This window comes from Bos grunniens, chromosome 19, assembly GCF_055505025.1.
Source record: "Bos grunniens cultivar Pamir isolate PY7600 chromosome 19, Bosgru_T2T1.0, whole genome shotgun sequence".
In the NCBI taxonomy this organism is placed as follows: domain Eukaryota; kingdom Metazoa; phylum Chordata; class Mammalia; order Artiodactyla; family Bovidae; genus Bos; species Bos grunniens.
In genome coordinates, this window is record NC_141183.1 from 31,680,718 (window position 1) to 31,707,846 (window position 27,129).

The window sequence follows — 27,129 nt, forward strand, 5'->3', positions numbered from 1 at the left end:
ATGCCAAAGCCCAGGCCTGGGAGGTGTGCCCTCTGCTCCTGAGTAGGAAGAAAAGATGCCAGTGGGACTGGAAGAGTTGAGCAGAATGCATGAAAGGGATGGAGAATTTGGAAGGGAGCATATGATGTTGCTTTTGGGTGGCAAGTGTGAGATGGCCTCACCAAGCTGTCAGCAAACTCAGCCTAGAGGAATGTGGTTCTAGTTTTCCTATGAATAAGTGATGCATTTTATTTATCTAAATGGAAATGTGTTGCCTATTCTTGAGCATTCTTGTTTGATTATTTTGGCTGCTCCAGGCCTCAGTGGTGGCACTTGGGATTTTAGATCTTCATTGTGGCATGTGGGATCTAGTTCCCTGACCCAGGGATCAAACCCGGGCCCCCTGCCTTGGGAGCTTGGAGTCTTAGCCACTGAACTACCAGGGAAGTCCCCAGCATGGTTAGCTGTAATCACTATGGGTTGGTTCTACAGACGTGCACTGGTTAGGAAGTATTGTAGAGGTTGCTCTGGCTCAGAGCGTAGGGTCCTGGATTTTTTTATCCTATTTAATTAGTAGTGCTCAGTCACTTCAGTTGTGTCAGACTTTTTGCGACTGTATGGACATAGCCCTCCAGGCTCCTCCATCCATGGGGATTCTCTAGGCAAGAATACAGGAGTGGGTTGCCATGCCCTCGTCTGGAGGATCTTCCCAACCCAGGGGTCGAACCTGCATCTCTTATGTCTCCTGCGTTGGCAAGCATGTTCTTCACCACTAGCGCCACCAGTGTTGGGCAAATTATTGTATGTCTCGCAAGCCAGGCTTTTGTAATATTTAAATGCACGGTTGGACTGGTGTCTTATGTAAAGCTTTGTTTCTCCTTGAACTTACTATGGATTGAAGAGAACTGGTTGATAACAGAACTGTCCTGTTAGAATAATTTCTTTACGTCTTCACCCAAGCTGAATTAGAAATTAAAAGCATACCAGGGAAAGGGGACTTAATAACAAGTCAGAACTTTTGATAATATCATAGAAGAAATGAATCGCCAGTCCAGGTTTGATGCCGGATACAGGATGCTTGGGGCGAGTGCACTGGGATGACCCAGAGGGATGGTGTGGGGAGGGAGGTGGAAGAGGGGTTCAGGATTGGGAACATGTAGCGGATTCTTGTTGATGTATGGCAAAACCAATAAAATATTGTAAAGTAATTAGCCTCTAATTACAATAAATAAATTTAAAAAAAAAAGAAAAGAAAAAAAGAATTATGGAGAGTGCCAACAACAATGGTATGTCAGGCAGTTCTTCATAGATCCTTTGCAGGCTTCTTAGCATTTTGAAGGCAAAAGTAGGGAGATGACAGTAAGTGACTGAATTTGATTTTTATAATGGGGTTGTTTCATTATTTCCATTAAATGAAAGAGGAAGCTGAGACACCAAGAAATTAAGACACTTATGGGTCACATAATTATTAGGAAATGGAACCAGATGCTTCTAGTCCCAAACTTGACCTGTTTTCACAGTTTTTTTCCATCCAACCACTTCTAAGTTCTGTACTTCATACCAGGGGATGGTCTTCTGATACTTTGAATTTTATGGTTATTTTAAATGCCTTGAAGGCAGTTGACAGTATTTGTTGAAGCTTAATAGGAAGAACAGTCCAGCCCAATCAATGAGTTTCTAGTGCCTTGTTCTTTTTCTAGACTTGATGAAGGTTAAACAATAACAATATCTTCTCCCAGACAGTCAGCATGAAGGGAATGAAATAACTATATACATCAGTATCTAGGTGTTTACAAAAGATCTCTCTTATTTTCATCATCTGAGAGTCCAAACTAAATCAAGCTCAAGGGGTTTGAGATATATTATTGTTGTTCAATCGCTAAGTCATGTCTGATTCTTTGTGACCCCATGGATTGCAGCACACCAGGCTCCTCTGTCCTTCACTATATCCTGGAGTTTGCTCAAATTCCTGTCCATTGAGTTGATGATGCTATCTAACCATCTCATCCTCTGTTGTCCCCTTCTCCTTTTGCTTCAATCTTTCCCAGCATCAGGGTCTTTTTCCAATGAGTTGGGTCTTCACATCTGGTGGCAAAAGTATTGGAGCTTCAGCTTTAGCATCAATCCTTCCAATGAATATTCAGGATTGATTTCCTTTAGGATTGACTGAGAGATCATATAGCAGTTGGCCATTTCTGTGGCTAAAAATAAACTCATCGCATCACCATCACATCATCAGCTTCACCATACCGAGCGCCTTCAGCTTCTTTGCTCATGTGTGCAGCATCTTGGGTAGCTCTAACAGTTTCTCATCATGGCTTTTCTCATTCCTAGGAGACACAAGCATTCTCTTGATGGCCTTACCCACCCCCAACAGGAGCCACACACATCTTTACCAAAAAATAGGCTAAAGTAAAGGTTAAGTGGCTCCTTCACTCATGTCCAGACCATCAGTGTGGCAGACAGGCACCAGTGCTGGCCATTCAAAACATTTTGCAAACCAAACCAGTGCTGTAACCATGTAGACTTCATTTTAAGACATCTGGGATTAGGGTCTATTTTCTTATTTACTCTGCTTTTGGCATTTTAGGACTGAGTTAGGGCTTCTCTGTGGCTTGGTGATAAAGAATCCATCTGCTAATGCAGGAGACATGGTTCTATCCTTGGGCTGGAAAGATCCCACATGCCGCGGAGCAACCATGCCCATGCATCACAGCTACTGAGTCTGCGCTCTGGAGCCCGGGAGCCACAGCTACTGAAGCCCGCACGCCTTAGAGCTCGTGCTTCACAACAAGAGAAGTCACCACAATGAGAAGCCCTTGCCCTGGAACTAGAGTGGAGCCCCTAGTCTGGAGAAAAGCCCTTGCAGCAATGAAGACACAGCACAGCCATAAATAAATAAAAGTATTTTAAGAATGAATAAGTTAAGGAAGATGAGTCAAAACAGAAGGAGCAATTCTATTTCTTGGAGGGTACAGCAATACTTTTGGTGTTGGGACATGTAAGTTGATCAATAATTCCACTCACTAACCTGTTAATAGTTTGGTGAGCGTCTGTCCAGATTTTTGGTAAGCCCATATTATATACCAGTACATCATGTCAGTTATTATGGCTAAAATCATGTTTCATAACATTACCACAAGACCTCAGAGACATATGGACGCTTATTGGACAAGGCTGCAGGGTTCTTCTGATCTGGGCTGGCCTGAGATTGCAGCTGGCCTTGCTCACATGTCCACGTGTCTGTGGTCAGCTGTGAGTTGACCAGATGGCTGTCTTGATCTTGCCAGGGTCTACCCACATGACTGGGGAATCAGCTGGCTGAAGGCTGGTCTTGGATAGGCTTAGCTGGGATAATTGGGTGACTGAACTTTGTTCCGTTTATTGTCCACCCTCCAGAAGGCTCGTCCAGACATGACCTCACAGTGGTGGCCAGACAAATGAGTGGAATGTGCAGGAGGTTTTTCAAACCTCTTCTTGAAATAACTATACAACATTATACATTGTATAATGTTATAACTATACAATGTTGATGCTCATTGACCAAAGCAAGCCACATGGCTGAACTCAGTATCCAGTCATGGGAAAATAGATTCCATGTTCATAATGAAAAAGCTGTAAAAGTCATGGCAATTGGCGAGGAGAGTGACAGGGACCAAGAATTGGGGCCATCAACACACTCAGACCAGTAATGACTGAAACATCCTTTAACACATGAGTGTTTTTTTATCATCTGTTTTTACACATATGAGAAAATATCCTGTCATTTTATGGCTTATACGACACTGAAGATCTTTCTTCATTTGAAACAGATACAGTTACATCTTTTTAACCTTGCACAGTGTTTTTTGGATAGCATATACAGAGTTTTTACCCAGTCCCCTAATGATGGGCATATAAATTGTTTCCTGTTTTGGGAATTTGGGGATGGTGCTGCCGTAGACACACATTTGCATAAAGTTTTCTGTACTGACACTGATGTTTCAGTACATTGAACCTATGGAATTCCTCCTGTTTTATCCTCCAGCAAGACTGAGCCACTTGTAATTCCCTGAATGTGTCACCACCTTCTGCGCCTCCATGCTTCAAACCCTGTTTCTTCTAAAATCCTGCTTCTTGGTCCCCTTGACCGATAAGCTCTAGTGAAACCCATGAAAAAGTGAATCTGCATGTAACATCACTGGTGATTGCCTTCACCCCCACCCTGCAGGGTCTCAAGTTCATAGTGTGTGCAACTGTACTGTTATTCCAGTCTTCACGGAGGCATCACTGTATTTGTGAAGCCTTCTCTAAATCCCTTAGGCAGATCTGGTCCTTCGCTGAAAATCTAAGCACTCCTATTACAGTCATTGTCCCAAACCCCTTTGCTATTCTGTCTTTCTGTCAAGAGGGTAAGTTCTTTGAGAGCAGGGCTGCTGTCTTTCTGATTCTCATTGTTCTGTTTTCTGGTGGGGTGCTTGACCCAAGTGGACACTTGACAAAGGTTTGCAAAATAAAAATCTTACACTTGGGGTCAAAACTAAAGGTATAATAATAATTCAACAGATCCTTACTTGTTCATTCACTTAACAAATAGTTATTGAACATGTGCAGTGAATTGGTGTTTGAAATGGGAAGATGGCAAGAATGTCAGTGTGATTTCCTGACATCAGATGGTGTTTTGAAAGACTCCTTATGTCAATATAAAGGAAATAAAATCTAAGAAAAAGGCATCTCAGTAGAAAATAATAGACCAAAATACATAACCAGGAAATGTCTTTAGAAATAGCATTCCTAATAAATGTCTGGGAAAATGTTCACTGGCTTAAAACATAAGTATTAAACATTTAAAAATTATTTCCATATATTTATTGGCATTAATTATGCAATATTCATAATACACAGTATAAATGAATGCATTAGAAGACATACTTTAATATATTGAAGTAGAACTGAGATATCTGAAATAATATATTAAAATTCAGAGTTAAAGTTTAAATATTTTCATAGAAGACCAGTTTGCCATATGATTCAAAAACCTTTAAAATATACACACCTTCCCTTCTACTTAAAGGAAATAATCAAACATGAATGAAATGTTTAACTTTGGAAACAACCTAAGTAGCCAACAGTAAGGACTTGGCTGAACGCTTCGTGGCGGTTCATATCATAGCATACTACACGGTCATTTAAATTAAGTCAGTGTGTATTTAAGGTCAGGAATTTCCTATTTCTAAGTGCACAAAAGCAGTTCAGAATGGTTTACATACATAATGATCTCATTTCACAAGTGTTACAAAGAATTGCATAGAATAGCCTTGAATGGATAGACTTCAAGATACTACATCTGAATGTAGAAGAATTTGGGGCTTCTCTAAACCAAGTTTTCTACAATGAACTTTTTTAATGTGTACATTAAATTTTTTTTTTTAATTTAGTTTTTAAAAAAGGCCTGGGGACTTCCCTGACAGTCCAGTGGCTGAGACTCCATGCTCCCATGGCAGGAGGCCCAGATTTGATCCCTGGTCAGAGAAGTAGCTCCCACATCCCCAAACTAAAGAACCTGAATGCTGCAACTAAGACCCAGTGCAGTTCAAAAAAAAAAAAAAAAGTCTTTTGAAAAGCTGCTGTTTTTCTCTGGGATCACACCCTGCAACCTGCGGTGGTTTGTTTCCCTGAACTGATAGGAGAGAGATTCCTTCCTGCTCCATCACACAAAGGTGGTGAGAACACGCCTGCAGCATCTCTGCCATGGAGCGCCTCCCTGTGAGTAGCTTCATTTCGAAAGTCCAGTTCCTGGGGACCCTCAGGCTTGTTTGGAGTCAAAGCTTTGTCTATCTGCCTTTTTTCTCTGTGCTGACCTCTCTGAGGCCTGATACATCCTCTTGATGTGCTTAACAGGTCCCTGGACAGAACTATTCACGCATCTAAATATCCCATGCGTCTAAACATTTCCAAAGTGATAAACCAAGCTAATAAATGGTTAAACAAAATATATTCTGTTCTTCTATTTTGATAGAAGAAATATTTGAATTTGAAATACTGCTTAATAACAACAACACAAAAAACAATGATGCTTAAATCTATTGTTTTTATGTGTCTGAAAGTTTAGGCAAAATACCAGAGGTAACTCGATTTAATTGTTATTGCTCAGTTGGATCTATGGATGGACCAGCGATGTGTGGGTGAGTAATGAATGGAAACACACACACATCATGAGCAATTACATCTTCTGCAGTACAATTCATTTCTCATGCTTCATTTCAGCAAAATACTAATTACATTACCGTCAAGATTTTTATGATAATTTTGTTCTGGTGGCAATAATGACCTAAAGCAGGGGTCGGCAGACATTTTCTGAAAAGGTCAAGATCATAAATAGTTTAGACTCTGCAGGCCATCTGGTCTCTGTCACAAGTACTCGACCTGCCGTCCAAGTTCAGAATCAGCCACAGATTCTCCGTAAGCAAAGGACCTGGCTCTGTGTTTGCTATTCGCTACTGAGACAAATAGCTGGATTTGACCCACAGGCTGCCTGGTCCCTGTTGCAGCCATGATTTTCTCCTCCGGGGCCGCACAGGTGGCAACCTTGTCAATGGAGTGGATCTGTGGACCCTCACTGATCGCTCTCCCGAACTTAGTTTTGTCCATTTGCCTCACTTCACAATGATACCATGATTTTGGAGATTGGTCTCATCTCACCAGAGTGAGATTATTTTGGAAGTTCTCTCAGTGAGACAGAACATAGGTCATGTTTTGTAGCTCAAACCCAGGGAAGCTGATGGCAGGTCCTGATGGCACATTTTAGAAAGAACATCCAGGGAGGCCAGGGCCCCAGACCCTGAAAAATCACAGCTTCACGTTGATTTTTCCTGCTTTGAACTTTAAAGGCAGAGCTTTCTATGGTGTGGCTCAGTGGTAAAGAATCTGCCTGCCAATGGAGGAAACACAGGTTTGATCACTGGTCTAGAAAGATCCCACATGCCAAGGAGTAACTAAGCCCATGTGCCATGACTACTGAACCTGTGCTCGAGAGCCCACATGCCACAATTACTGAGCCCATGTGCTGCAACTACTGAAGTCCGAGCGCCCTAGTGCTCCGCAACAAGAGACACACTGCAACTAGAGAAAGCCCACGCACAGCAGTGAAGACCCAGAGCAGCCCAAAATACACACAAATAAATAAATAAACTTTGCAGGCATATTGCTGAGCACCCACTCTGTGTCCAGAACCTAACAAACAGAAATCAAGGAAACCAAAACCAACAACAACAAAAAATGCATCCTTATCCAAATGTAACAAAGAGGCTTTCTAAAATGTCAAGGTTTTTCTTATCCTGCCCCCATGTGTCTCGGCTGCTCTACTGTCCTTAGATCGTCAATTTCAAGCCACGAAAGCACATTTCTTGCGTTATCTGTAGTGGCACGTATGCGAAGGGCTGATAATTCCAGGCTGATGAGAGGATCCGTCTGCAGCCGCACAGAAGCTGACAGCCCTCAGACCAGTCATTTATAAAAGCCTGTCTGGAGCCAAAATGAGCTGAACTGGGGGTGTGCATGGCTCTGGCCATGGCTGCAGCCCTCGCTGTGGCCGCAGAGCTAGGAGAGCTGCCCCACCCTCAGCCCCCACCCTGCCCGCCCCATGAGGAATTTCATGTCTCCTCTGGATGGTTGATCTTGGAACATGGTTAAAAGTACCAGATAGGATGAAGAACAGCCCTTCCTTTCATTGAGGCTCGTGTTTAATGCATCATTCCTGCCTCAAAAGAACCACAAGGGAATTTCCTCTGCAGGGATGAACTTTATTGTTTAGGGAGTTGAAACCTCAGCATGGTCAAACCCAGAGCTCGCTGTCTTTCTAGAATTTGAGAAGAATTTTGAATCATGGCGACAACAGTGAACCAGGGCTCAGGTGAGCAGGGTCTAAGCCAAGCCTTGGGTCCACCTAGCTTTGGGTTTTTTCAAAGGTTCCTGCCTTTGTGAAATCACGAGGCTGGGTCGGGGGGTTGCTTTGAGACTCCCTCCAGTTATCCCTCAGTGATGCTGCCCCGACAAGAGTGCAGTCTACCTACTTCCTTTTCTCCAGCTCATTTTTTTGTTGTTATTTTTTGTTTTTACTGTATATTGGAATATGGTTGGGGCTTCCCTGGTGATTCAAGAGGTAAAGAATCTGCCTACAATGCTGGAGATGCAGGAGACCAGGGTTCAATCCCTGGATGAGGAACATCCCCTGGAGGAGGGCATGGCAGCCCACTCCAGTATTCTTGCCTGGAGAATCCAGTGGACAGAGGAGCCTGGTGGGGTACAGTCCAGAGGGTCCCAAAGAGTTGGACACAACTGAAGCAAGTTAGTATGCTTCAGGGCTAAGATATACAGATGCATATGTATATATCTAAAAGTCTGTATTGATATATAGTTGATTCACAGTGTTGTACTAATTTCTGCTATCCAGCAGAGTGACTCAGTTATACATACATGTATTCTTTTCCATTATGGTTTATCATGGGGCACTGAATACAGTCCCTGTGCTGTACAGCAGGACCTTGCTGTCCATCCATTGGGAGAGATTGTATTTTGACTCTCTTCTTGCAGGCATGTTTCCCCTGGGTTACAGTCCAAAGGGTTGCAACGAGTTGGACACGACTGACGCAACTGAGCACACACTCAGAGTATAGGTGATTTACAATATTGTGTTCGTTTCAGGTATACAAATCTATTCATTTTCAAATTCTTTTCCCATGTAGGTTATTACAGAATATTGAGTATAGTTCCCTGTGCTCTACAGTAGGTCCTTGCTGATTATCTGTTTTATACATAGTAGGCGTTGTATGTTACTCCCAAACACCTAATTTATCCCTCTTCCCCCAACCTTTCCCCTTTGGCAGCCATAAGTTTGTTTTCTATGTCTGTGAGTATGCTTCTGTTTATAAATAAGTTCATCATTTTCTTTAGAGTCCACATATAAGTGATATCAAATTGTATTTGTCTTTATCTGACTTTCTTCAGCTTATTCTTGATCTCTCTGTCTTTCTGTAATCTTTCTCTCTCACACACAAACTTCTAAGAGTTTATAAATATTATTTAGGCTCTAGATCCTAATTTAATTTCAGTTTATCTCTGTTTTCTATCAGCTCAGTTCAGTTCAGTTGCTCAGTCGTGTCCAACTCTGCGACCCCATGGACTGCAGCACACCAGGCTTCCCTGTCCATCACCAACTCCCAGAGCTGCTCAAACTCATGTCCTTCGAGTCAGTGATGCCATCCAACCATCTCATCCTCTGTCACCCCTTCTCCTCCCGCCTTCAATCTTTCCCAGCACCAGGGTCTTTTCCAGTGAGTCAGTTCTTTTCAATAACTCCAACTCCAATACTGTTTTCTATTGTCATTTTTTATAACTGGATTTAGAAACATTAAGACATTTCTGTTGTTCAGTCACTAAATCGTGTCCAACTCCTTGTGACCCCATGGACTACAGCATGCCAGGCTTCCCTTCCTTCACTGTCTCCCTTAGTGTTGAAACCTGTGACCTGGACAGAATAATGATCATCCCTCCCTAGCTTGATGCATAAAGAACACCAGATGTCCAGAGATAGATCCACTGTGGACAGGTGGAAAGTCCCTATCTTTTCCCAGGTCCTCTCTTAGACTCTGGTTGTCTTTATAGATTCTGCCCCTATTATTAGGTGGTCTGTTCAGTCTAGCTTTTAATGGGGTTAGGGCCTTCTTTCTGGGTATTCTTTGATGTTTTGAGAGGACTTTGGGAGAGGTACCTCAGTTCCCAAGAGCCAGACACCATTTTAAAACAGAGTTTGGGGGACTTCCCTGGTGTCTAGTGGTTAAGACTTCATCTTCCAATGCAGGAGTGTGAGTTCGATCTCTGGTCTGCTAGCTGAGGTCCCACATGCCTTGCGGCCAAAAAACCAGAACCAAAACAGGAGCAATGTTGTAATGTTCAATAAAGACATTAAAAATGGATCACATAAAAAAAAAAACCTTTAAAAAGAAATAAAAATAAAACAGAGTTTGGGATGCTGTAAACGAGGTTAGAAAGGATATTTTCAATCTTATGAACACATGAGTTTCCCAGTGAAGTAAACTTAGAAGGAGAAAATAAGAGGGTGGAGCAATGAGCCTTGTAAGATACTGGTCTATTTTTGTATTTCCTAAGAGTCCATAGATGAGAAAAATTATAGAATTGCTTGGGAAACTCTGAGATCCCACACAGACATCAAGGATTATGGACTGAATTTATGATCCCAGATAACCCTTGCCTCTTCCCCTTCAGGACTGCCCTTCTCCATGACCTGGATCCAGATGTATTTTCTGCCCTTTCATGAGGCTCCCCCACATCATCAACCAAGAATCCTTGACTTCATTCTCCTCCCCTGCAGTGCCGAGGAACATTGTGTTGCTTTCTTGAAATAAGCTAGTTTCCTTTGTCCATAAGCCCGCGGAGAATGAAAACCATCTCTTTCTGTCTCTTTACTTGATTGTTCAGATGTTTAGAAGGAATACTGGCTTTCAGGGCACTGGGAAATGTATCCGCCTTTAAGTCTGATGCTTGGATATCTTGACGACAGTTTGCTTATCAGATTTGCACATTGAGATTCGGTCAGTGTGGGAGCCGGTTCCAAAACCATATATCTTCCTTTCCTACAGAAGCCAACTCAAAAAAATCAGCAAAAGGGAGTTTTCTTTCCAGCCTCAGAAGGCATGTTTGGAGTGGAGGTCCACATAACGCCAGCAGGAAAAGAAATATTGCCATAGCTGCCCTTGGCCCAGGGGATGCAGGCCCGGCGGCACGGGGGTTACCCTGCTTCCTCTGCTCCCAGCTCACGCCATCGGGGGCCCCCCTGGGAACCACCTTCATTCCATGGCCATGAAAAGAGCATGTTTTCCCTAGAATTTCCTGCTGCCGGAGGTTTCCAGAAACAGACACACAGTTCTGTTTGGCTGCAGAGACTAAAAGAGAAAAAAAAAATGTATGTGTACATGGGCCAGATTTATTTATTTCTCAAGGTAAATTACCTTTGCCTTACAACTCAGGTCCTTCCCCTACAGAAGAAAGCCTTTGAAAAACAGGCAGTGTCTGCGACCTGTTTGCAAGATTCCAGACAGAATGATTCACGCTCTTGAGGTGGACAGGGAAGTAGTGCCTGTAATATTCCCTCATTGTGACAGAAGGTCAGCGATGGATCTGCCATCTGCCAATAGACCCCTGCCCAGGTCGCCTGCCCAGGTCCAGGAAGGTGGAAGGAGCGTGTGCTTTGGGGCAGAATGGACCTGGATTTTCATTCTGTCCCTTTCACTCATTACTGTCTGTCTTTGGACAACTCGTATTACCTCTCTGAGCCCATTTCCTCCTCTGAGAAATTATGCCAGTAATTCTAGCTTTTCACTGTTGTGAGATGCAGGAAAGAATATATCAGATCTCGTTCTATGGTAAATGCTAAGTACGGGTTCCTTTGCTTCTGTCTTCATCATGTTCTTCCTAAGACACTTGGAATTGAATTCTTGACTGTCCTGTGCCTGTTATTGGTCTGTTATTGGTAATTCCTGACTGTCCTTTTCTGTGGATTTCACTTTCTAGCAGTGACATCTTGTTTTGATGTTTTGACCACAGAGGATGAGTGGTGAAGAGATGTGTTTCCTTTGGGACTTCCCTGGTTCCCAGGGTTTGGTCCCTGGTCAGGGAACTAAGATTCCACATGCTGCATGGTACAGCCAAAAAAAAAAAAAAAAAGCAGATACAGAGATGGGTCTCCTTTGACCCTGCCTTCCTAAAGGCAGCAAGATTACTCAGCTGGTGGATGGGCTAGTTGGTCTTTCTGCTGCCTCCAGGCACCAGGGAGATGCCAAGACAGCCTTCATCTGAACCAGCCTCAGCACTTTGCCTTGGTGTCTGTTACTGGAGCTGCATTCTTTTCAACCTCATTGATTCTTAAATCAATTCTGTTGATGCCAAGTTGTCCTGCTTAATAATCTGCAAAAATCTTTTTATTTGATTGGTAGTCACACATCAGAAGAGATCAGCAAGTGTGAGGCTGGGTGGAACTTTCAACCTAACAGGTTACTAATGAGTTAAAGCCCTGAACATACATGGAACCTTAGAGCTGGGATGGCCTCTGAGACATGGGGGACGGTGGTCGTATTTTGCTGATGAAGAAACCAAGGCCCAGAGAACTTAAGTGATCCACTTAAGGTCACATAGCTTTTAACATCAGAATCCAAGCTGAATCCACACTTCTATTCCCAGTTTTGAGTTTCCTATGAAACTCCATTTTCTTCATGGAGATGTATGACCCATCTGAGCCATGTTTTAGGATAAAAGCAATCATATGTTGTCTTTTGTCTCCATTAGAATTCTTAGGCAGAAATCTTTTTTTTTTCCCTCATGTGAAAGATTCTTTAGTATCTTCTATTTATGCATCATATAAATTAAGTGATGTATTTCTTCCAATAGTTATTTTTTAAATAAAAATAAGGACTGTAGCAATGGTCTTATTTTTTTTTAACTTTTTTTTTTAGTATAGCCAATTAACAAACAATATTGTGACAGTTTCAGGTGACCCTCAAAGGGACTCAGCCATCCATACACATGCATTCTCCCGCAAACCCTCCCATCCAGGAGGCCATATAACATTGAGCAGAGTTTCTTTTGCTATGCAGTACAACTGCATTTTTGTTTTGCGATCTGTTTGGGAGGCTTTTTTAAAGTAAAATTTCTATCATTTTCCACCTGTAAAGCTTTGGGATCTTCTTTGAAAATGTCTCCTCTGTTCGCTCCATAAATCAGTTATGTGGCCCCCTGTGTCTGCCTCCCATCAGTATTCCTCCCTTTCTCACCGCCTTTTTCTTCCTCACTATCAGCCCCTAACCCAGGTCTTCAGCTCCTCAAGCTGGGATCACACTGGAAGAGCCTCCCCAGATATATCTAACTACCTGCAGGGCTTTCCTGATCCATCCTGACTTGTACGCTGACTCAGATTTAATCTCTCACTGATGTTAATCACACCCTCCCCTTTTCAGTCTAATTTCACGCAGCTCCCCTGTTTCAAACAGACAAATTCCTTCATCTGTGTTCAATTTGGGCCTTTCAGCCTCTTCACAGCCACCCTATGGGGTAACTTTCTCACGTTATCGGGGTCTGCATCCATCGAACTGGCTCCATCCAAGTCACCTTCTGCATGTCCTTTTCCTATCGCTCTTGTCTGCTGACTTTTCTCTCATCCTGTGAGACAGGGATAACCTGGCCACAGGCACGGGGAGGACCATCCATCACCTCCCATAGACAACCATGGTAGCTTGGACCTGCTGCTTTTCCTGCCTAAATCTCAGCTTCTTCCTCCGAAAAACTGGGAGCATAATGTCTAGCTTATCTTACAGGAGAAAACCATTGATAAATGTTTTGCAAGCATACCACATTCTTAAGCTATCTCTGTGCTTGTGTCCACACAGTAGAGAAACATCCTCCATGACACTGAACTCCAAGGCGCTTATAAGTGCTGGGAGAATCTCATTTGGGACAGAGGTCAGGCAGCTCCTGTTCTGATAACTTACCCGGGGTGAGGGGCAAGGGGTCCCTGGGAGGACCACTGGTTCCTAGAGATGGGAGCTCAAACCTTGTCCCTTTATTTACTAAACTTCCACAAATTGGAGATGTAGTTGGTTTAGCAAATGCCCTTTTTTATAAATTATTTACTTGTTTTTGGCTGTGCTGGGTCTTCACTGCTGCACAGGCTTTTCTCTAGTTGCAGCGAGCAGGGGCTACTCTCTAGTTGCCATGCGTGGACTTCTCATTGCACTGGCTTCTCTTACTGTGGAGCACCGGCTCCAGGGTACAGGCCGCAGTGGTTGTGGTGCAACGAGCTTAGCTTCTCTGTAGCATGAGGGACCTTCCCAGACCAGGGATTGAACCCTTGTCATGTGCAGTGACAGGCAGATTCTTTACCACTGAGCCACCCAGGAAGTCTCGCAAATGCCCTTCTTGAAATCCATGTGTTCCTTGGAGAACTGTAGAAAATTGGTCCATTTATTTTTATATGTGCTATAAGTTTTTATTGAAGTATAACACCGTTCAGCAAAGGACTCAGATCCTAGGATCCGACTCAGTGATGTTTCACAGGGTGGATACACTCATGTCACCAGCACCCAGATCCTGCACTGGGGTATTCCTGACCTTCCAGAAGCCCCTGTGGCCTCTTTCAGTCACTAATCCTCCCCCCACCAAAGGCAACAGCTGAGCTGACATCTAACACTAGAGGTGGGTTTTGCCAGTTTTTGAGCTTTTTATAGAAGAAATCATCTAGTGTATACGTTTTTGTAACTGGCTAATTCATTTCTATCGATACAATTTGATGTCTTTGTCTTCTGGGTGAGTTCTTTTTTTAAAGAAATCAGGATAAAATAGACATGGCATTTGCCATCTTAGCCATTTTTAACTGCCCATTTTAACTGACCATTTCCCAGGTCAGTAGCAGTAAGTACATTTACATTGCTAAGTGATCACTCTCCTGAACTCTTTTCATCTTGCAAGACTAAAATCCCCATCAAAGACAAACTCCCCCTCCCCCTGCCCCCAGCCCTGGCAATCACTGTTCTACTTTGTGAATTCAGCTCCTCTAGGGACCGCATACAAGTGGGATCATAGTCTGTATCCTTCTGAGCCTGGCTTATTTCACTCAGCATAAAGGCCTCAAGGCCCATCCATGTTGCAGCAGGTGTCAGAATTCTGTTCCCTTTTAAAGGCTGCGTAATACTCCACAGTATGGCTAGATCATGTTTTGTCTGCCCACTCAGCCTTCTGTGGACACTTGTGTTGCTTCTACTCTTTGGCTATGGTGAGTTCTTTTTTTCTCTGGGGACAAAGAAAAAAGTATGCCACGCACCTGGTAATAATCCTTCATTTGCTTGTGAAACTCCTTCTTCTCCTTGACATATTGAGGAGAAAACAAATAAGCATCTCTAATTTTTCTTTATAATTCTAGTTTCTACGCTTTTATCCTACCCATTTCTACTATAAAATGTCTCCAAATTATTTTCACTCCTGCAAAGTGAATGGAACAGCCAATCCTATTTGCCTGGAAACTAAGGCGTCCTAGGACCCACCCTGTCTGTTGCTCACTGGAATTTCTCACCCTGAACCCCAGCTTGTCTGGTCTTTAGACAAACCCACATGTCTTCTCATTGCACTCACCTCTATGCTCCCCTCACTTGCCCAGTGTTTCCGAGAAGCTCTCATCGTGCTCAGGTGGCCCTTCCAATGTGTGTCCCAGGCTGAGCCCTTATACAGAACAGTCATAGTACATGCTTCACTCGGGTAAGGAAGGAAAATGTCCAAATTCACCTAACCTCTTTGAAATACTATATTCCAACATATATGTGCAGTTTGTTTTGTGTGATAAAGGAGCTCTTTTCTGAGCATTAAAATTCAAGTTGCAATAAGGAAACGAATCTAAGAATTTAAAAGGGAGATGGCTATTTAAAGAATTCTGAGATGAGTCGTGACTGCAGCCATGAAATTAAAAGACGCTTACTCCTTGGAAGAAAAGTTATGACCAACCTAGATAGCATATTCAAAAGCAGAGACATTACTTTGCCAACAAAGGTCCATCTAGTCAAGACTATGGTTTTTCCAGTGGGCATGTATGGATGTGAGAGTTGGACTGTGAGGAAAGCTGAGTGCCTAAGAATTGATGCTTTTGAACTGTGGTATTGGAGAAGACTCTTGAGAGTCCCTTGGACTGCAAGGAGATCCAACCAGTCCATTCTGAAGGAGATCAGCCCTGGGATTTCTTTGGAAGGAATGATGCTAAAGCTAAAACTCCAGTACTTTGGCCACCTCATGCGAAGAGTTGACTCATTGGAAAAGACTCTGATGCTGGGAGGGATTGGGGGCAGGAGGAGAAGGGGATGACAGAGGATGAGATGGCTGGATGGCATCACTGACTCGATGGACGTGAGTTTGAGTGAACTCTGGGAGATGGTGATGGACAGAGAGGCCTGGCGTGCTGCGATTCATGGGGTCACAAAGAGTCGGACACGACTGAGTGACTGAACTGAACTGAGATGAGTCCTTTTACAAAGCAACAATTCTCAGCAATATAAGCCTCATCAAGGATTTACTTGCACTTGCATTTCTTCCTTTATGAAGAAAGAAGGTAGCAGGCAGCCCCTAGTTCACTCGGACTCCCCATCCCATCCACTTCCCTCATCCTGAAGATGACAGTAATTAATGTGTTTTTCCTCTGAAATCCTATTTTAGCTGTTTCCTCTTCAAACTCCTCCTACTTTGGATAGCTCTTTTCCTACCCTATCAAGATAATTTAAAATAGCATTTCTTTTTTTCAGGGATATGGGTAATATTTCCTCTGGGCTGGCACAATCTATGACTTTAATCTCTGCTGACAGGCCGCTGGGGAGTCTACTTCTCCCCAGGGCCGGAGGGCAGGAAGACTGAGATTGCCCACCAGCAGCTCCCATCTGAAGGGTGTTATCTCTATTCTACTGGCAAAATACGAGGTCGAGTGGTTAAAGGTCAGAGATGATAGGAAAGGAGGCAAGAATGCTGACTCTTTTAAAAAAATCATGGAATACTCCTCATCATTTCAGTGGTGTCTGATGTGTGCTTTTTTACAGTCCAGAACTTTTTCACACATTTGATCCAATTTTCTTCCCTGAGATAGTCCAACAGTTTCTGTATAGATCTCCTGGCTCATCTTATAAAAGTGTAACTTAGCTTCCAAAGTAGTTTGGTCTAGCCGACTTCTCAGTTCCATGAAGGGAATATATATGTGTGTGTTTGTGTGTGTGTGCGCTGTTTTTGTTGTTGTTTAGTTGTTAAGTCCTGTCCAACTCTTTTGTGACCCTATGGACTGTACCCCTCCATTCTCTTCTGTCCATGGGCTTTCCCAGGCGAGAATACTGGAGTGGGTTGCCCTTCCCTTCTCCAGGGGATCTTCCTGACCCAGGGGTTGAACCCAAGTCTCCTGCATTACAGGCAGATTCTTTACTGCTGACCCTTGAGGGAAGCCCATACATGTGTGTATATATGTAACAAATACACAGATTTTGTCACTGTGAATATGTATGCATACACACGTATGCAGTGACAAAATCTGGATTTTGTGTGGCCCCAGCATTACACAGGCAGTCAACCGTCTGTGTCTCCCTTGTGTTAACACAGACCTCCCTGGTCTTTGCTTTTTCTTACCCAGACCTTCAGCTATGTCTAAGAAATGGGGGATGGGGGCACAGTTAAAAGTTCTGAAAAAGGAATTGCAGATATCTTAAATCAACAAGGAAAAAAGCAAGAGGAATCAGATATCTAATTATCATTTCTCCTCCAAAAGAAAAGTAAAGATAAGCTGACTAAAATATCAAAGAAAGTAAATTGTGAGGAGATCTGTATCATTAAACTAAGCCAGCATCAGTGGCTTATTGCCACGAATGTTGAAGAATTTGTGCCAGGTATAAATGCACATGGCAACAGATTGTTTGTGAAGCAATTGACATGATGTCTGAGATAAACGTCAAAGTAATTCATTTAGGGTGATGGGGGAGTTGACATAGAGGGTTAGGGAGGAAATGAAATTGGCAGTCAGTTGCTTTTTGAAGCTGGATGTAAGTTACGTGAGATGTATGTTATAGTACTCTCTACTTTGGGGTATATTTGAAATTTTTCATAATATACAATTAGCAAATACACAGGAGGAATAAAATTATAGGAAATCAAACAAAAGCAGACACATGTAACACACAGTGCATTTTTTACTACAAAGGTGAAATAGAAATTAATAATTATGAATGAAACCAGCAAGTCAACCATCAGAATTTAATAAAAGTAAAATCAATTCTAATGCCTGGACCAAAAAGAAAAAGTATCAAGTGCAATTACTAAATATTTGTGAAGTTATGCAAATGACCAACAGTGCATGTTGAAGTTTGGGGAATTTGACCAAGTCTGTACTTGAAAACAGTAACTTCAAAATGTTTTTATTACTTGAGAGAAATTATAATAAATGAACTAAACATTCAGTTAATTAAATTGGAAGAGCAAAGCATGAATAGAAAAAGAATAAATGTCATTAAAAAAGTAAAATGCAAATAAGTAAATTTGAAAAGTCATCTACCAAACTAGAAAGAAAGGCAGGAAAAAAACTCCACAAAATTATAGTTGAGATAGGGCATAAAACTTCAACTACTCAACTGGGTGATTTTTAGAAAAATATTAATTGACAAAATGCACTGAAGATGAAGCAGATCATTACAAAAAAAACAATAACCACAGGAGAAACTGTAAATGTATTTGAAGATTCTAGTCCCTTTCTTATCCTCAACCCTTAAAAGCACCAGTATTAGATGACTTTGGGCTTCCCAGGTGGCGCTAGTGGTAAAGAACCTGCCTGCCAGCTCATGAAACACAAGACTTGGGTTCGATCCCTGGGTTAGGAAGATCCCAGGGATCCAGGATTCTTGCCTGGAAAATCCCCTGGACAGAGGAGCCTGGTGGGCTACAGTCCATGGGGTCACAAAAGAGCTGGACATGATTTAGCCACTAAACAACAACATACAGATACCTATTTCAAATCTATGATAAATAGTGGATTTAATGGCAGTACACTTTTGGGAAAATACATAGGTTTTATTTCACCTGCTTGTACTTTTGGACTGGCTCTGAAACCCATCCTTTCTCATGCTTGAACTAGGTAGCAATCTCTCCAACAGGACTCCAACAGGAATTTTTTTTTCCCCCCACATGACAAGTGATTCTAACATTTGTCAGGAAGAATAAACAGACAAGAATCATCAAGAATATTTTGAACAACAGAGTCAGAATTTACTTTGATGTACATGAAAATATATTACCATAACACGATAGTAACTTAACATGACAGTTGGGCCAACAGAGAGAGGGACCACGATATTTAAACTATTATAACGGTGGCATTTCAAATTATTAGATGATAAAAGATGAATTATTTGATGTTTGTTATGGGAAAGTTCAGGAATTATAAAGAGAAATATTTTGTGTGCTACACAATGATATTATGTTGATTATAATTTATTTGTTTACAAGAAAACCACAAAAAGGGCTCAGGGTATTTTAACACCATCTCACTGCTGTATAATTGTGTTTATTACAATATTCTAATTCACCTAAAAGAATTTGATCAAGGTTATTTTCTTACCACCTTGTGGGTTGATGATTATAAAAAAATTACATTGCACTTATTTTGTGCCAGGCACTTTTGTAAGCTATCGAGGTATATTAATACCTTTAATATTATACAACATCAAAACAACCATAGGAGGTTAAAATAGTATTATTATTTCCCATAAAGTACATCCGCGAGCAACTAGGGGTGCAGAGTGTCTGTGCAGCTTCTCCGAGGTCACAGTCACATACCTAGTAAGGGCAGCGATTGGTACTTCAACTCAGGCGACCTGGCTCTGGGTGCATAAGACTTCTGCTCTCCTAGAAAGAAGCTCACGGAGTCTATTAGGGGAAGGCACTCAGGCTCCTGGCTCTAATGTGCCTTTCTGCTCCACTCAGGGACCTGAGGTTCTCATGGCAGATGTTCAGAGCCCTCTAAAAGCTGGATAGGGCAGAAAATAAGGGAGAGGTGACGCCAGAAGAGGATCTCAGAGAATGCTGAATCCTATTCCTTCTCCTCTAAACTAAGGTGCCTTCACATCTTAAGTGGATAGAGGATATCTGATCTCCAAGCTTCAGAGGGACGTTCCTGTACTTCTCAGCTCTAAAATTCGGCTTGCATTTTTTCATGTTTCTACAACTGTAATTAGATGGTGCCAGGATTAAAAGTGTTGACATTGCAGCCTGATGCTCTATGATGACCTAGAGGGGTGGGATAGGGGGACGGGTGCGATGAAGGGGCGGGTGGGAGGGAGGGGGTATGTGTATACCTATAGCTGATTCACGCTGTTGTACACTAGGAATTTACACAACATTGTATAGCAATTAACCTCCCATTAACAATCAATATTTTTAAAGTGTTGACTTGGAGACGTGTGGCCAAAGAGCTGTGACCTCTGACCCGCCCTGGTCTGTTTGCTCCGCGCAGGGACCTGATGCCGAGGACCCTGGAAGGCCAGATCACCATGGAGAAGACGCCCAGCTACTTCGTGACGCGCGAGGCGCCCGCGCGCATCTCGGCCATGTCCAAGGACACCAAGCTCCTGGTGGTGGTGCGGGACCCGGTGACCCGGGCCGTGTCGGACTACACGCAGACGCTCTCCAAGCGGCCCGACATCCCCAGCTTCGAGAGCCTGGCCTTCCGGAACCGCTCGGCGGGCCTGGTGGACCGCTCGTGGAGCGCCATCCAGATCGGCCTGTACGCGGAGCATCTGGAGCGCTGGCTGCGCCACTTCCCCGCCCGCCAGATGCTCTTCGTGAGCGGTGAGCGCCTGGTGCGCGACCCGGCCGGCGAGCTGGGCCGCGTGCAGGACTTCCTGGGCCTCAAGCGCATCATCTCGGACAAGCACTTCTACTTCAACCAGACCAAGGGCTTCCCCTGCCTCAAGAAGGCGGAGGGCAGCGGCCGCCCCCACTGCCTGGGCAAGACCAAGGGCAGACCCCACCCCGAGATCGACGCGCAGGTGCTGCGGCAGCTGCGGGATTTCTACCGGCCCTTCAACCGCAAGTTCTACCAGATGACGGGCCACGACTTCGGCTGGGACGGATGAACTTATAATTTAAAAAGAAAAAAGAAAATATCAGAAGATAATATATTTTTTTACCAATCGGTAGAGAAGAAGCAGTTTAATATTTGCGCTGCCGATATTTGTTTCAGTATTTTTTTTTTCATGAATGTTAAAGAGATTGTTCTCCTCTCCACCCTCACTGGCATGAACAACCAACCGCAAAGGTTTCGAAAAAAAGGAAATCTGCACGAATCTCCATTTTCCATCTTTATTTTATGTTTTACGTTCACCGTTATGAAGTATGAGTGTCAGTTACCATTAAAACTTACAAGAAATCCCTGAGAGTATAGCTCACTCTCTTTTTTAACACAGCCCAGATAAAATTGATATCTCTCCTGATGTTTTTCTCCCTTTACTTTTGTTCCTGTGCCACTTTATCTTAAACCTTTTCCCGATTAATAATTCTGTACGGTTACCCATCACTTCTCGGATATCACAGTGTTTTCAACTACATCTTTCTTGATCCTTATACTCAGCTGTGATTTAACAACAGAACAGGAAGGCTATTATCCCCATTTTACAGATAAAGAAACTGAGTATCAGGGAGGTTAAGTAATGTATCTTACCGCCAGATGGTAGACCCTTGACAAAACTCCATCTTCCGCTTATTCCCTGCTTTGTGCCACTCTTCCCAGGGAGAATGGGAAAGGCACAGACATCCTTTAGAAATGCTTGGCTAGTTTGGGGAGGGTTTCCTGTTGCTTTTGAGTTCTAGGCAAGCCTTATGGTGCTCAAACATCTTACACAGTTGTGCTCAAGGAAACTACTCTGTCCTGGACACAATGTCTTTTAAGAGGCAGTCTTGGCTTGCTAAAGCACCCCAAGAGGTGGAAATCCCAACTGAATTGAAGTGAGGGGAATTACTGGATTGTTGCATGGAGAACAAGGTGGCTACTCACACTAGGAGCAGGACAAACTGTGGTAGGGGCAGAATTTACCTATTCTTGTTTTGATTACTTTATTTTTTTTCTTAAAAACCCATTCAGTAAGAGTTTGCAAATATCAACCTCAGTTTTTAACCTCTTTTTTTTTTAACAAAGTCTGCCTCTGTTATAACATCTTATTTCTAACCTTGGAGCTAGTACTAAAAAAAAAAAACAAATCATCTTATTTACAAGGCCCTCAGTTTTTTATGGGTGGAGGGAGGGCTGTCACTTTGTCACTTTATTTTTTTCCCATTTCCTCTTTATACCAATTATAATATTCATTAATATTTGGAAAATACTCTAAGAACTGCAGATATGGGTAAAACAGTGATTTTTTTTTCTATTCTCCCATCTGTTTCTGCCTGTTCCCCATTTAAATAGCTCAAATAAATCAATAGTTTATTAAGAGTGTTCCTTTCCTCTCTGAGTGGGCATTAACCAGATTAGCATTAATGGGAATTAAATTGGTTTAGAGAAGAGCACATATGCACAAACTATATAAAACATTTATAATTAGTCTGTCAGCAACATTTTATTACAGGTTTAAACCCAAGAGGAAAATGTCTCCAATCTCATGGAAGTTTTCCATGTCTGCTAAAACATAAAGGACCAGACACTCCAGTATTCTAAAACAGTATTCTTTTTTCTTCTCAGTTTTGTCAATCAAAAGAACGTAACATTGTTTTAAAATATGAGGTTTTATTGTGCATTTGACAGAGATGCTATTATTGAGTGAATTATGTATTTCTTGAGAAGTCTAACACGGGATTAAAATGAAGGAAAAAAAACAAGTTTCTAGGTATCCTATTCTTGCTTTAAATCTCTGGATTTATTTATTAATTCTCTTTTATGGGGGTTAAGTAGACCCCAAATCCAGGTCCCCTTTCCCAACTGATCTCCTTCCCTTCTGCACCCTCAACTTCCTGACGCTACAGCCTGTTTTTTTTTTCCTACTTGAATCATGACTACCAGCAATAAGAAATTCATTTTACACTCTTTTCATCTTTTCTCTTATGTCTGTGCTTCTGATTCTCTCATAAGCATTTGCTTGGCCTCACCCAAAGGTGGCTCGCACAAGTAAACAAGCACATCTAACAACTGTATTCAGCAGCCTTCATCTTTTTGTGTTAAGAAATAATAAAAGAACAGAATTGAGTGCAAAGAACTTCTTCTTGCATGTAGATGTTTTGTTTTCTCATGTGACTTTTTAAATGGATGACTACAGAATATTCCGGGAAAACCTTCTAAGATTTCATAAGAATGGTAGACGTTCTTTATCCTAACCAAGTGTATGAATATCTCAGGTCAGTGTACCCCAGAATAGGAATTTTCCATTTCTGCCTTTATGTGATATTTCCCCTTGCTGTGTGTGGACTTGGACTCAGATTTCTTTTGTCCATTTGGCTACATCACATAAGAAATAGGCTGTGCTCTTGATTTGAGCCTCTTAGTCACCCTTCCTCCAAGCTGTCTGCTCCACAATCATGTCCACTGACCTCCTGCTCTCCTCTCAGATAGAGAGAACAACCAGAGGTCTGCAGCTTCATTCTGAATCATTTGCTTTTGAGGCCATGCCTACAGTGTATAAATTCTTCTGATTAGTAAGAAATTCTAAGAGAAATAAATTTTAGTCTATTGACTAGAGATCAATAAGCTTCTAGAGAATGGATATTTATTATTTCTGGAGTATTAATCCCACTCCAATTATCTTATTTTCAAAGATCCTCAAAGTTAGAGTAAACCGTGACAGTGATCAGGATTAAATCCCCATTTGGCACTTGAATCCTTTCTTCTGCTGGTTGTGCAGGGGTTTAAAACACTGATGTGTCTATCAATTAACTTGATTTTTGCAGTTGTAAAGAGGAAAAGTGAAAGTGAAGTTGCTCAGTCGTGTCCAACTCTTAGCGACCTCATGGATTACAGCCTACCAGGCTCCTCTGTCCATGGAATTTTCCAGGCAAGAGTACTGGAGTGGGTTGCCATTTCCTTCTCCAGGGGATCTTCCCGACCCAGGGATTGAACCCAGGTCTCCCGCATTGCAGGCAGATACTTTATCATCTGAGCCACCAGGAAAGCTGGCTGGTAAGGAGGATACGTTTCTTCCAAACACTCCATCCTGTCAGCTGAGACCTGCCAAATCTGGTACCTATGCAGATAAGCAGCATTTAATATGTGAATAAATAAAATCTGCCTGTACAGCAATAATATAATAGTTTATATGAATGTAGCAGATTACCCTTAAAGGCATCTTTTCTCCTTAAATCAACACCTATTTCCACTCACATTCAGTCATTGTACAGATGAGAAAACTAAGTTTGGAGACAGTGGTTCTCAAAAAAAGCAATTTTTCATCCCAAGTGATGTCTGGAGATATTTTGGGGTTCTAAATAAGCATGGTAGGGTATAGGGTACTCCTAGTGAATCAGTGCCAGGGATGCTGCCGAATATCTAATAATGTACATGAGAGCCTTCATCACAAAGAATCATCACACCCAAAATGTCCAATGGTGCTGTGGTTCCCAGCTGAAGAAGTAAACCAGTTACAGCTGGTGTGTGTCCAAACCAGGTCTAAAAAGACAGATTCTAATTAATGCTTGACTGGTAATTCTTTCACTCAGCACTCTAGGTTTTCTCTTGAAAACATTTCTTTCTCTCACTCTATAAATGACTCCATTATAGTAAGCAGATCAGAGTTTAAGGGTGTGCTTTGTCAAGAGAAGTACTAAAGAGAAACTTTGCTGAGCTGGGTTTTTACAACTGAGGCACAGAAACAGATTGTAACAAACAGATGGCTGCATTTCTGAGAAGTGGAAACAGCTTCACATGAAAAAATATCATTAAACATTTCTAGAGTATTTCTCAAGTTCAAGTCTTACAGCTTCAGTCCTCCTCCTTGAGAGTGCCTTGACAGTATTTCTTGTCACCTGATGCGACCAAGTGTCAGGAGATAGAGGTAAAAGCCTGGGTTTATGTTAACCAGCTAAATTCAGATGGACCTGTGGTGGTTTATAATTGACCCCTAGTGGATGAGTAATAGCAAAGGAAGATGAGTTCTTACTGTTACATTTTCTACCAGGTCTTTGATGTGATCACCGTAGAATCAAAGAGAAGGTATGGCTCCCCAAATTAGGAAAATACGGAGTTTTTCAGTCCACTGAAAGTCTTAGTGTAGGAACTCCCCTGGCAGTCCATTGGTTAAGAATTCACCTTCTGGGACTTTCATGGTGGTCCAGTAGTTAAGAATCCACCTTCCAATGCAGGGGACATGATTCAATACTTGGTGGGGAGAAGTAAGATTGCGCATGCCACAGGGCAACTAAGCCTGAGCACCACAGCTAGCAAACAATGCAGCCAAATAAGTAAAAAATAAAATAATTTTTTAAAAAAGAATTCATCTTCCAGTGTAGGGGATTCAGGTTCAATCCCTAATCGGGGAGCTAAGTTCCCACATGCCTCGTGGCCAAAAAGCCAAAACATAAAACAAGCAATATTGTAGCAAATTCAATAAAGACTTTAAAGAATGGTCCACATCAGAAAAAAATCTTAAAAAAATATATATATTTCTTAGCATAGAAATAAAACCCCCATCTATGCTCATGTTACAGCCGATAATCACTGAGGAATAATAGGACTTTCAAAACCCAAACCAAGAAGCATCAGTGTTGCGTGGAGTTTGTGGTCCTTGAAATATCTTCATCAATGTGAAAACAGATTTGCATTCAGAGTCTCAGCTACACAGGTGAGAACCATGGATAGGAAAAGCACAAACCTGTTTGTCACATCATGAAATTTTGGAACCTTTAAAACTTAAAAAAAAGTGAATTTGGGAAAATTATAAAGCAGTGCAACCTCAAATACAGAGTAATAAAATAATGGATTTTTATTATGTCAGGAGGAAATAAAGCTGAAAATAGAAATCACTTCTAATATAGGAATCCATTGTGGGACATTTAAGATATTTAGTGAGTATGTTTCAGGCTATAACCCTAATTTTCCAGTTAAATTGCCAACTGTTGGCTGTGTTCTTTTAATAGCTATATGCTCAACATCTTAACTCTCCTCTAATTTCACTGTCAAAAGGTAATAAGAAAGAAAGATCATGCATTCTGCTCTGAGCCCTTTTCATTCCCATCATCCTGGGTCTGATCTCTTAGGTACGAAGGGTCAGACAGGATGAAACGGCGTCCTTTGCTAGCTCTGGCTGGCTGGTATGTAATGAAGCTAGATTTCTGGCTTTCTAATTCCTCAGAGGCGTCAAGGTTACTGTCCAGTCCACACATTGTTAAACTATGGTCCACATGTTTCTTATAAAAAACATCGAGTATTTATCATCCTTGGGGGCTTCTTTTCATTGCAAAGAGAAGTGATGTAGATTTCCCCCACCTACCTCTAAGCTCCCTGCTCTCTTCCACTTTCCAAGTGCCTTCTCCCCGCCTTCACCTACCTGTGTCCACGGATCCCTGGTGTCCTCATGGGCTTCACCTACTGGCCTAAGTTCTCCCCGCTCTTCACAGGCATCGTGCTACATGCTGTCCACTCCACACTTCAGATACTTACAGTCTACCTAAGGCAGCTGCTCTCAGCTTCAGCTCTAGGGAAAGTAGTCTGTTTATCTGATACAGACACCAGGAGAGACGAAGGTCAGATGGGTTTCAATTTCCCCAATGGTATTTACATTAGGAAAAACAGGGCCCACAGGAAGATGGATGAAACAGAGGTGAAAGTTGGGGGCACACCTTTGACTGGAGCTGGAGGTGTTCTCGGGACACTTCCCAGGCCTCCAGGGCCCCGCCCTTCATCCTTGACCTGAAGGGCCAAGGTCAGCAACTTGGCATTCCACTCCTGAAAGGTCGTCTGCCTCTGGTCTGGGCAGAGGCATGTTTCTCCCACCTGTTTTCCCACAAATCCTTATCTAAGCTCGGATTTCTTTATTTCAAGCCTGCAACAGCTGGTCAACCAGGGAACAGTAGGAAGTGAGAAAACTTGACAGTCATTCCATTGCAGTTTTTCAGAGGGAACAAGAGTTCTTGATGAGTTACCATCAACTGATACCTCTAGAGCCAAACCTAGTTCTTATTTCAGACCACTTGATCTTACCCTTTAAAGCTCAGATCAGTTGTTCTTTGTCACAAAGAGTCCCAGAAAATATTCTAGAATAATAATAACTTACATTTATATAGAGTGATTCAAAGCATGTTTATACTGTAGTTAGGCCTGAATAGTTTCTTTCATTTCTAAATTAAAAAAAAAAAAAAAAAGTTTAGTCTGTTATAGCTTGCCGGGGTCCAGCCCCGGCTGATCCAGGGAGTTCGAAGCGGAGACGGCATCGGCAAGGATCAGAATACAATAGCTTCAATTAGATATTAATTAAAGATGTAAAGAGTAATAGAATAAGGATAGCTCAGTAGGAAAATTCAGTGGAGAAAAGAGGCTGAGTAACTTGGTTTACGCGGGAGACCAGTAAAACTTCAAGACAAGAAGCTTGCACCACTTACGTAGGCCGCAGGCGTCCTTCCGTTCTC

The 27,129-nt window shown here is 42.3% G+C and overlaps 1 protein-coding gene across 2 annotated transcripts in view; it reads left to right on the forward strand.

The window, feature by feature from the left end:
• LOC147351993 (heparan sulfate glucosamine 3-O-sulfotransferase 3A1) overlaps positions 1-22,772 on the forward strand; it is an 88,049-nt gene extending 65,277 nt beyond the window's left edge. For both annotated transcript variants that reach the window (XM_086355521.1, XM_086355520.1), the window contains exon 2: positions 20,042-22,772. In XM_086355521.1, the coding sequence (XP_086211647.1) occupies positions 20,042-20,663 (622 nt within the window). In that variant the 3' untranslated portion in view covers positions 20,664-22,772. The remainder of the gene's footprint in view (positions 1-20,041) is intronic.
• The last annotated feature ends 4,357 nt before the right edge of the window (positions 22,773-27,129 follow it).